General features: G+C 43.8%; 2 protein-coding genes across 3 annotated transcripts in view; both read right to left on the reverse strand.

Annotated features, from left to right (window-relative positions):
* LOC117773272 (spectrin beta chain, non-erythrocytic 1-like) overlaps positions 1-11,789 on the reverse strand; it is a 750,817-nt gene that overhangs the window by 149,567 nt on the left and 589,461 nt on the right. The window lies entirely within an intron of this gene.
* Positions 296-11,590, reverse strand: LOC117773303 (heterogeneous nuclear ribonucleoprotein L-like). Of its 2 annotated transcripts, none has more exons than XM_034605104.1 (14): positions 11,431-11,590; positions 9,804-9,919; positions 9,464-9,701; positions 8,986-9,071; positions 8,444-8,540; positions 7,922-7,994; positions 4,452-4,484; positions 3,945-4,016; positions 3,262-3,506; positions 2,351-2,472; positions 2,011-2,212; positions 1,762-1,819; positions 1,389-1,499; positions 296-869 (listed from the first exon to the last, which is right to left on the reverse strand). In XM_034605104.1, exons 1-14 carry the CDS (start codon positions 11,506-11,508, stop codon positions 811-813), a joined length of 1,590 nt encoding a protein of 529 aa, XP_034460995.1. In that variant the 5' UTR covers positions 11,509-11,590; the 3' UTR covers positions 296-810. The 2 variants fall into 2 exon arrangements, with proteins under 2 accessions (XP_034460995.1, XP_034460993.1); XM_034605102.1 differs by having other exon boundaries at positions 1,389-1,520.

An 11,789-nucleotide genomic window follows, 5' to 3' on the forward strand; every position in this document is an offset into this window, starting at 1 on the left:
AGTTATTTTATCATTATTAGCATGTTAATATCTGCATCTCTGAAAGTTCAGATGGAAACCCTGACGACCAGTGTGGAGGAGAACACACATCCAGACAAGGTCTTGACAAACGACCAAAGACAACGAACCCAGAAAACAGTTAATTAATGTGAACAAAAAAAAACTTGTTACTTTTTCACTGGATTAAATAAGGTTTGTTCGAAAAACAGAAAAAAGGTTAATTTGACCAGTCTCGAGTCAAAGACACCGACAGAACAGAAATAAACAGTAAATTCTGAATAACAATACAATAAACGCTTTTATATTGAATTTTTTTATTTTCTTAGAACAAAATTCTTGCAGAACTGAATCGGCAGCAATTAAAATAACACAAAAAGAAAATGAAACGTGAGCCATAATAAAAGTTTCAAAAGACAGCTCTTACAAAAACCACGTTGCCCTCTGCCACGGCGCCACCTGAGCGTAAAACCATGTCCGTCACATACACTTCCTCCCAGGCTACTGTATAAGCATAATACAAAAAGTAAAAAGGACAACTTAATAGACACACAGGTACTGATACTCTATTAACCACATCTGGGGCATAAATATCAAAAACTTTAAGTGTTAGCACTTGTTACATCTGCTTAATACCAAATATAAGGAATTTGTACTTCAGGGATTAACGTCATTGTGAAAGAAAAACGTTTCACAGTATTTTCAGAGTTTTTGAAAATCTATTTTCCCAGGTCTGTTGTTGCAAGCAGTCATGTCTAAGTACAAGTGAACATGGGAATGGCGGACCAATCTTCGGCTTCCCGGCTAAAAGGTTCAGTTGGCGTGCTGAACGGTGGAGAAGCACAGTTTGAGGGTGTAAGGGTACGGACCAGCTGGAGAGAGTGGGCGAGAGAAAAGAGACGGAGAATCAGGAAACAATAAACATGAGGCACAAGAGGAATCAGTCACATGTTCATCATCATCATCATCAGTCCTGCTCACTTCCCTGTGGACATGCTCCTGCTGTTTTATCACATATTTAACTCTTATGAGAACTTACAGATTCTGACAAATGGAGCAGTACCACCAGAAATCACGGGGGCAGCGTTGCCAATAGTTGAAGTGAATCGACCACACGACACAAGGAAGAAATTTTAAATAAAAGAATTCCCCGCCCCCGTGTCGCAACAGATTTAATAGCATCACAGACGACATGTTAAAGTCGCTGCTTTAGCTTCTTTCTTAAGAGCTACGTTATTACCATGTTTGTTGTAAAGACAGAATTAATGAGACTCTACTTTCAATTTATAGTCCAACATCTGTGATCGGACTGTTTTTAACTCAGCCCTGTTTCTGTTCAACTCAGTTAGATGAATGTTGTTTTTTTTAGTTAAAAGCGTTTTTATACATACTTGCGTTTTTCATCTGGAAATGGTTCATCAAGGCCAGAGCCTCCATGGCGTCGTTGATGGACTCCCACTCTAGTAGGCCTGAAGCGCTGCGGTCACTGGGAGCAGCGCCACCTGGTGGGTCGAGGGGTGACACTTAAAACACAAACTGCAAATGAAGAAACATCTGGATCCAGAGTGATGAGGCCGCAGCCATTGCATGAATCGTTTTCCTGGTTTAAATGTTTGTCTTGTTTAATTTCTCTAAAAACTAAAATTCTAAAGTATAGATACTGTACTTTAATATAAAACATGTCAACAGCAGTCACATTTATTAATATTGTACATGTTCAGTGGATTAAAAATGTACATTTAAATGAGGGGAATGGTAACTTACTTTTTCCTGTGAACATTTTGACATTGATGGGAACCTTGACACCGATCTCGTCACAAATCTATAAAGAGAACATGTGTTATTAGAAACTGTAAAACTTCACTCCAGATATAATTTACAACACAACACAAATGTTAGTCAAAAGGTCTTTTCACTTGTTTCTTTTTAATTGTTGGTGATGATTTAATTTGAACTGAGTTGGCACAGGAGAAAAATGGGTGTGTGCACGATAGAAACACATTTTCTACAGACCTGAGAGAAAACCTCAGGCGTGACGTCCGGCTGTGCGTTGAAGAAGTGCAGCACGTTGCTCGGGTGCTGGATGCGGTTTTTTGCAGCCTGTTCAGGCGAAGTGAACCGGTTGTTCCTGGAGCCGTGGAAGTCCTTGAAACTGCTCGAACCGTCGTCCAGCTCGTAGCACTGACCGGGGACGATGGCCTGCTGCTTGGACACACTGCAAGGATGGATATCAAAACTGTTAAAAATGTATTCATGAACAGATGAGGGAAACCTGGAGTGCCGATTGTTGTGATGCCTCACAAATTAGTTGCATCTGAGGAAGCGTGAACACAACTGAGGGAATCAAACTCACCACACATTCAGCTTTTGTCCAAACAGGAAGTTGTTGTTGAGATGAGTGATGGCTCGATCTACGGCATAGCAGTCTCCCATTTCCACCATGGCTGCCCCAGGCTTGCTCTTCATGAATTTCACCTGTGGATGATGTCAGACAACAGGGTCGGTAAGTTTTGTGCAGTAGAACTCTTCCCATGGCTTCCAGAGACCTTATTCCAAACTGCAGCAAAGCCACACCCATGTCACATGAAGTGACTTTGGTTAGAAAGTCACGCGGTTTGAGTCCCGGTGTTTAGCCTTAATGTCACATTAGCTCTGCATCTGTTGATGTCTGTTATTATATGTGTGAGATACAGACACAAGATGAAACCGATGACTAGTCTACGGACCACGTCAGCTGCAGCTCACAGCACAAACGGTTTAAAGGATTTATACACATGTGGTTCTAAACATTGAAACAGCAGCTGATCAATTATTCTTATGAAAAGATACTGGTGAGTAAAAACTGAGCAGAGAAAATAGTTACACTCCCTTTGTGTGTCTGTGTTGGGATCTGAGCTTGGGAGCTGGTCTGTGTGCCGTTATGTTTTTGTGTCCCTCCCCTTGTTTACAAAGGGAGTCCAGCTCTGCTGACTCCCAGGAAGACATGCCAACATTCCCCATGTTTACACACTGTGGTGTCTTCAGGGCTCATAAACACACCTGTCACCATGGTGCTGTTGACCCAGCGGTGCCACGGCAACAACCCGTGTTTGTAGTTCGATTTTGTGTGTTTATTTTTGCAAAATGTGCATATTTCTCAAATATCTTGCTTATCAACATTTTTATAGCGCTGTGATTTCACATGGATGTTTGCCTGACAAAGCTGTTGCTTAAAGTTAAATTTCCTTTGGGACACAGGGGACATAGACCCATTGCAATACTGACCCTCTCCACGTTGCCATAGAGACAGAAGATATTGAAGACACGGTCTGCATTCATCTTGACGGGTTCCAATCCATACACCATGACCACGGGAGAATCAGCATGGGCACCGTACTCGCCAGGCGGAGGAGGAGGAGGTCCGTATCCGGGCCCATAGCTTCTTCCTCCGCGCCCTCTCATTGGTGGACCCATACGTCGGCCCTCATAGGGAGGGGAGCCGTAGCTCTCATCATAACCATGGTAACCTGCTGTAGAACGAGGCAGCCGGGGAGAGAAGAGGAAAAAGTACTGATGAGGCGACGCCAAGACTCAACTTCTTCTCACTTTAAAACATCGTCACTGGCTGAAGAAATAGATTTGGTCCCTTTCGGTCAATTTCACACCTGAAACTCTGAAGCTTCAAGTGTTTGTTCAATTGTTTCCATTTGATCTGGTTAGTTTTGGTTTCACATTATTTGACAAAAGCCGGCCGACTAAACTTTCATGTGCAAAGCGGTTTCAACGGGTGTGTGTGAGAGAGAGAGAGAGAGAGAGAGAGAGAGAGAGAGAGAGAGAGAGAGAGAGAGAGAGAGAGAGAGATTCATGACATTTACTGGCTGAAGAGCTCATCTGTGGTTTCCACCTGCTCGGACTTCCTCGGAGCCGATATTGAGCTTTAATGGGGTTTCTTGTTCCCCAGGTCTCACCATAATCAGGAGGGTGGTCTCCCAGCAGAGCAGGTTGTCTCTGGCGCTTGTTTGGGTTGGCGACAACATCCTCTACAAGAACAAGACGACAACAGTAGCAGAGGAGAAAAACAGAGACAGATGAATAACAAGTTTGACAGAAATCTCTTCCACGCATGCCTGAGATTCAAAGATCCATTCTTCTTGCTTTAGAGTTCTACCAGAGAGGAAGAATACCCCCCCCCACATTAGACTTCAGTCAAACCAAAGTAGCTGAGGTCATCATAGGTATTTATCTTGGTCTGTTTAGAACTAGTAAATGTGAGAAATGGAAAGATCGATATATGGATCAAAAGGAAATGACCCTAAAGCACAAAACCCTCTAATCCACTAATCTACTGAAGCTTTAGCAGTTAAAGTGGCACAAAGATGAGGATGATACTAATGATCTGGGAAGTGAGGAGATCAAACTAAGTCATATCACAAATAGCTTAATTTAAGAACAAAAGTTTGTCGGCTCACACACACCTGTACTGCTCCCATTGCCATCTGCATCACCATCTGTACAGGTACAAAATAATCATACACAATCAGAGCCAGGTTCATCAAACATACATTGGTTTTTCTGGGGCAAATGTGAAATTAGCCCAGTTAAATGTAGAGTTCAGTAAAACCACTCATGACTGTCGGTTGCTGTGTGAGAAGTATTTCAGGATTAATGTGGACCCAGGTTAACTATGAAGTGTGGATGGCTTGGTACCTCTGCAGGTGACCAACCACGCTGAAACCGTCTGAAAGCAGATTCTGATCAGAAGCAGCTTGTAAGTTTTAAACACAAGCAGCCACTGAGGCTGGAGGGTGTAAAGCTCTGCTGGCTTCTAATAAATAGGGTTGGTCATGGATCAAGCACATCCTACAAGAATCAGTGTGAAGATTCCTCTGATTAAAAAACATGATTTGATTCCCAATAAATAACTAATCACATTAGTCCAAGGAACCACACACGTAGATGAGATTCCTGATGGTTGTAAACGCGACGGGACAGAGGAAAGAAACAGTGACGTTAGAAATGCAGCCTCGGACAGAACCACAACCATCACCCTCTTCCAAAGAGAAAGATTACACCTGTATCAGGAGAAAGATGTCAGTCTTGTGTGGCGATGTTGGGTGCTGGGCTTTGGGGGGGGGGTGATGTGGTGCTGTGCAGAAATGTTCCCTGAGGAGGGGCTCGATTTACTTACTGCATGCTTACAAACAGTGGGAGGAGGACATTTGCAGCAGTAGTTCCACCACTCTCCACTCAACTCATTTCATCCCATACTCTTATCCATTTCCTCTTTTGGGGGATAACAACTGTCCACCACAGGATCGATTCCTGGTTTTATCAAGATGAAACGCCTGCCGGCGGGGTGGTTGGCCGCTTGGCTGCCGTGTCCATCCTTTTAGTTCCATTTTGGAATAGTCCGCCTACCGCCCACTGGGAGGCCTTGAGGCTGCCATAGAGCACATTTCAGTTGAAGGAAGCCGGCTCCTCTTAGCCGCAATTTGCCAAACCTGCATCACATGGAAGGTGTTACACAGGTTCTAGAGACTTTGAATATTCAGAAAGAAAGCTGCACTCAAAAAAGGGATAGCTACACAGGGATGCAATGTAGTGACAAAAAAAAAAAAAAAAAAAAAAACAGAGGAAAAGATGAGAAGATGAAGATAAAGAACAAGAGATAAAATCTGAATTCCATGTGGGAGGACACACATAAGGAGGTAAAACCCAAAATGGGCCTGACTGGGCTCTGAGTGTGCTGGATGGTGTTGTCAGCAGTGTCTTGTCTTCATCAGTTGTCTTGTGTTGAGCTTGGTTCGGAGATGTGAGTCATCTATTGGATCAGTCGGTGCGACATCAGCAAGTATCAGAGTGTGTTGCTCAAGTGTTTTGTTTTCATGTCGACAACAGTGACGAGCATCGCGGCCGGTAACCGTACAGGAGGGCCGGGGCTTTTAAAATGTCGGTTGACGGGTCAGTATCAGTATGCATCGTCTGTGGTACTGAGAGATGTCTGTCACTACTTCTGTTTGGGTGGATGCTGTGTCTTCGCTGGTGTCAGTCTCCGTTTGGTGTCGACGGTGGCGGGGTTTGTAGATGCAAGCTTTGGCCTGCTTCAGTGTGTACGAGAGGAAGGAGGGTTGGGGGAGCGAGGGGGGAGGGACCAAGTGTAGCTCAGTGCCCAAAACTCCCTGCCCTCGAGAAGTGTGCGTTGTCTTCGTGGCTCTGGTGCTGGAATGCGGAGATGAGGAATGAGTGGTTTTATCAGTCCTACATCATCATGTTGAGTGGATGGTGTCTCGCAGCGGAGCCCCTTGTGTCTCAGGGGATATTTGGACGTCTGTGTGATAGTGGTTGTGTCCTCACTGTAGAAGTGGAGTCTGGAGATGGTGGTTGCTGAGTGGTGATGTTGTCAGCATGTACTCTCCCTCACCCTTTGAGCACACGTCCTGTCCTGTGAATGTGTTTTTAACTGACCGAGGTGTGAGACCACAGATTTATCAGGAGATAAGTTACATGATGTGGCAGATGCAGCGGTTCTACTGATGCTGGTCAACTCCTCTGTCCCCACTTCACACAAATCGCACAACAAAACTGACACAAGTTAGACAAACTCGTCCTTTGTCAGGGATCAAAGTTAGAAATACGACCAAATGGGAGAATTTGTTGTTAGAAGTGAAGACGACAGTGGAAAAGACCAAGATCAGTTGCGTCTACCAGAAAACTTGTTTCCTCTAATTCTAAAATCAAAGCTGAAAAACATGTTGCATGTTAAAAATCTGTTTAATAGTTAATTCACTTCTCACCCCAGTGGAAACCCAGCAGACTGACTGGTGTGGTGTGAAAGGCAAGAACAACACACGGGCAAAAAAACACCACCTGCCATTTTCACCTGTCAGCTTTGTGTTGGTTCATCTGTCCGTTAGTTGGCAAGATTACCAAAAAGACTACAGGCGGATTTGGATCCAGGGAACAGAGCAAAGATTTTTTTAACACTTGAACATTGTGAGATATGACATTTTCTACATTTTAATTTATCTGACAATAATTTATGAATCTTGATGAATTAAAAAAATCTGATATGTTTAGGGGAATAATATTATTGAGCGTTTGATTTGGTGCAGATCCCAAAAATAATCTGTATCCAGTGAGTCGGCTTTCATAAGGAGACTTTGGAGGTATTCACTCTAGTAACAGTCTCAGCTAATGCAAACCAGAATAGTTCAAAAAGAAGTCTTGAACATGGACAGCACCAGTGGATGACAAAGGTGCAGGATTCTGGTTAATCTGAAATCATCCTGCCTCCTTCTGGGACTCACTTGTTTTCTAGTTTCCAGCTCAGGTCTTGAAGCAGGAAACACAGACTCTTTCCATGAAGTAAACCAGAACAACTACATATCACAGTGAACTAGAATGGAAACCTTATACTCTTCTTTAGAGCGTCACAGTAACAGACACCGTACTGTATGTTCTTCTGTACAGTGAATAACTGCATGCCAACAAAAATATGTTCGCAAAGAATGTGACGTCTCCGCCTGTAGATGTGTTCCTGCCTTTCACAACATACACCAGAGTTGTTGTTCCACACTTCACATCGAATTTCTACAGGTTTTACTGTTGGATTGTCATGAAATGTCTGAACTGAACATTATTCACAACAATTTCCCCACATACTTGTTGAACCCCCGCCCTAGTGTGTTAGTATTACAGACGAAAAGCAACACTTCAGTTATAATGCCACATGTGTTCTTCTGATCATACCATGTATTAGTGCAATGGACCAATTCATCTATTTAGAAGCATTATAAGAAAAGGGTGTTGCCTCCATCTTCCCAGTAGCCCACGTATTGAAACACTCCACAGGGACAGTAAGGGTGCTCTACAGTATCATGCCTCTCAACTATGAAAAGTGCCGGGCGTCGGTAAACGTGTGCGTTTGGGTGTTAAGAGGTTTTACCTGGGCCTCCGAGGTTGGGGTTTGTGTAGTCCCAGGTGTCCTGGTCATTCTTGAACACATTCAGGCGGGTGGGCTGAGGAAGATTTACATCAAGCACGACAGTTATGAAGGAATACGAGAGTCTCAGAATCACTTATATTAGAGATGTTCCTATCCAAGCATCAGAATTGCCTCCAATACTGCTGGGTCAGGCAATGGCCCTAACCCTAACCCATCCATGTACTGATCAGCTACCACCGCTTCAAAGTGAATTAGTTTCACCTGATAAAACTGCAGTTCTGACTGTCAAACTAGATAATTAAACATATTACTCTTTATGCATTGTTTTTTTTAAGGGTTGAACCTGAACCACGACAAACAACACTAGCAGTCATCACTATACAAAGGGTTAGTAGCATGTAGCTGTAAATACAGTATAGAAGTTGTTAACACTGGTATCGGATCAGTACTCTGGAAGAATTCGCTCACTACACACACATCTTTTTTTATGAACAGCGGCGGTGTCGTGTGTTGCAGTCCTACCTTAGCGTACTCGATCTTCAGCGTGCAGCAGCCGGAGTAGATGTCGGCACCGTTGAGTGATGCCTTGGCTCTTTGGGCACTTTGCACAGAGTCGAATGTAGATAACTGAGTTAAGGATAAAACAGGAACTAACCATAATATCCTGATGATAATGCAGATTAACAGAAGACACAATTAAAAATACCTGCATGCTGCCATCTTGTCTTTAATCCTAGAATATTTAGACTGTCAACTTTCTTTCTCTGGTTCTTTACTTGCCAACAAGCAGGTTTTTTTGTTCTAGTACAGACTGTTACAGCACAGGCAAATAAAAGGGCTGGCCTCCTTTCAGTTAAATCACTTTGACATTACTGTAGGCAATATGTCTATGGGTTTTGAAATGTGGCCCAACGTGTTTCTGTTCACACGTGGGAACAGGTATTACATATGAGCACAAACACCAGGCTGTTCATTTGATGTTGGGAAACCAGTTATTAATACATCGTCATTGCTGAGTACGGCTCTCGTGTCAGACAGAACCCACGAAAACGGAAAAAGGATATTCAACCATTGCCTGGACACCGTTCTTGCGGAAGATGACGATTCTCTGGACGGGCCCACAGTTGTTGCAGATGGTGTAGAGAACGTCCTGTGAAAAGGTATCAAGTTAATAAAACTACATACACTGCACATACAACGCAGTACTGAGAACAAAGCTGACTGAAGACAAAGATCGATAGTTACCAACACACGTTTGTCACATGTGGAGTATTTGTTAACAATGTTATTTTAAGCACAACTTGACAATTGTTTTCCCATGTCACAACACGCCACAGATTGGAATGAAAGTCAAGGTGCAGGTGAGAAGTAGACAAGCCAAAACTACGTCAGCAAATGCATCACAGTGGATAACAACCAACCGGGTCTGATTAACCAGACATTCCTGACATTTAACTGCCGCCGTGAGGAGGTAATCTAACATCGTCTCGGAATTAAACCGGACGTCTGAAGAAACGCAGCAGCTGAAATCTTGGCATTTACCGTGGTGATGGGGTAGATTGGGTTCATGATGGTGAGCAGAAGAACATTGTTCACACTTCGGGAGTCGTCAGAGTCTCCCGGCCTGGAGATCTTCTGGCTGGTGGAGTAGTTGATAAAGGCTGGGTGTCCTGCGATGTAAACCTGGTTGTCTGCTGCGTAGGTTACGGCTGTGGACGATCCATTCATGTCCTCGTACTCCACCAGTGCCTGACGCTTCTTGGGCATCACCACTACATAGCTACAAGCAATGAAGGGGTTTGAATGAAAAGCTCAAAGCTGTGAACTCACCTAGTCCACAACATTTGATTCTAAATTTCATGTCTTTAATTTCTTTAGCTACCTGATAGCTCCAAATTCTTGCAACGCCTCCACGAGGTCGGCTTCCGTAACGCCATCGACCAGCCCCCGGACGTGCACCACCACAGATGGAAGGGTCTTATGGGGATCTTCATATCCCTGTGTGAAAGAAAACATGTTCAACGTTAACATTAACTGGACTCGTCCAAAATGTGTGACACAAGAGGATCCTGGTCATCGGTCTTCAGCAGTCTTCTAATATGTGCTGCGGTGTATTTAAAACATATTCAGTAGTAATATTAAGATTCAAAACAAACAGCAGCCATTGCATTTGCACCTTCTTCTCAGTAAACATGCGTTTGGACTCTTGTGTCGGCTGTAAACGAGTCAGTTCACACTGCATGGCCTTCTACTTTATGGGAATATGAACAATAGAGTAAATGTGAGTTTAAAAGCAAGTAGCTGGCCCAGACTCATACTTCTGTACATGGTGAAGTAAATAACTCTCACCGTCATAAAAACCTTCCAAATAAAGACATTTTAATAAGATATAAGACACAAAGGAAGTAAAGGGTGAACCGCTCCACAGTTTCAGGGGAACAACCAGCAGAGCTTCATCCACAGACCTCAGGCACATTGAGGGTTAATAACTTCTCTATGTGGTTTGGAGCGAAGCTTCATTCTTTTAAAAGTGGATCTAAAGAAAATGGGAAGTGTCCTCCTGTAATTAAAAGGCCCACTGCAATAAAACTGTAAATGTACATTAGATATTATTATAGGTGGATATATTTGAAATACTGTTAAGGGAGGTTTCCTCGATTGTTAAAATGCTATTGAGTCTGTTTATGTGTGTTGTATGTATACAAATGATATATGTAGTGTAGGTGGATATTTTAATGATGATGGCTTAACTAAACATTAGTTAAGCCATCATCATTAAAATACTATTCATTAAGTTCATATTCTTTTCTTTATTGTTTATTAAATATCAGCGCTAATGTCCAGCCCTAATGTGGACGTGGGATTTAGCCAACTCCCATTTCCTGGTTAAAAGGTTCATTCTAATAAATTATTCTATTAGAATATAATCTGGATTATTGCCTGAATCAACAGATCGTGTGAACACGGTCCTCTGCGCTGAAGAAGCCCGGGTTAGAGGACGCAGCTGGGGGAAGGGGCAGCTAATCACCGCGGTGGCACTTCACCTTTTTAAAAACGAGTTTCTTCTAAATAAAAACAAGTTTCGCAGTTTCCAGCCATGTGTGTGAACCCGGGCTCGACGTGCCGACCCTGAACCGGCAGCTGGAGGAGGCTGGTCGGTCTGAAGCCCGTCCGCTCGGGGACCGCAGCTAGCGGCTAGCGGCTAGCGGCTAACACGCTGCTAACGTTACCGGTGGAAGAACAAAGCGGGGCTGAGGCCCTGACGGGAAACCGCCCTCCGGAGCTCCGGTACCGGCCGCACGGCGTCGGTTACCTCCTCATCCACTCACATGTTTTAAAACACAACATTAAATCTATAAAGTTCGTTATAAAGACGAGTTTTAAAGCTTCATGTCGGTTTAGCGGCCCGTGACGCGTCGCGACACTTTTTCCCCACCGACGCGCTGAATGAATCAACCCGGAGCGAGTTGAGCTAAAGCCCGCGGCGGCTCCCGCTGAGCCCCACTCACCGTGGCCATGCCGTCGGTCTTCTGTCGCTTGGTGGCCCTGCCGTCTTCGGTGTAGTAGCGGCTCGCCGCGGTCGCCATGTTGTCCTGGTTAAGAGGATGGAGCCAGTGACGAGAAACTGAAATGGACGGAAAAGTCAAGAAAAACGGAGCTCGGCTTTCCACGCCCCCTGTGACGCCATCGCGTGCCTTTATAGGCGCAAGACAGCTGTCAATCAAAATGGGACTTGAATTCTGGCCAATAGGAGGACGAGTATGGAGGCAAGAGGAAGGTAAATGTGTTTAAATAACCTGATTCAGTGGGACTATACATTATAATACATTGATTATTATATTGTATTAATATATATTATGACTTTCAT

This window comes from Hippoglossus hippoglossus, chromosome 13 (assembly GCF_009819705.1).
Source record: "Hippoglossus hippoglossus isolate fHipHip1 chromosome 13, fHipHip1.pri, whole genome shotgun sequence".
NCBI classification, from domain to species: Eukaryota; Metazoa; Chordata; class Actinopteri; order Pleuronectiformes; family Pleuronectidae; genus Hippoglossus; species Hippoglossus hippoglossus.

Bases quoted from the DNA above. Each gene is read 5' to 3' on its own strand.
- LOC117773303 (XM_034605102.1), bottom strand. From the start codon at position 11,508: ATGGCGACCGCGGCGAGCCGCTACTACACCGAAGACGGCAGGGCCACC. The intron at 2,213-2,350 runs GTGAGTTTGATT...CCATCCTTGCAG, and splicing joins GGACAAAAGCTGAATGTGTG to TGTGTCCAAGCAGCAGGCCA. The intron at 870-1,388 runs GTATGTATAAAA...CACTCTCTCCAG, and splicing joins TTTCCAGATGAAAAACGCAA to CTGGTCCGTACCCTTACACC.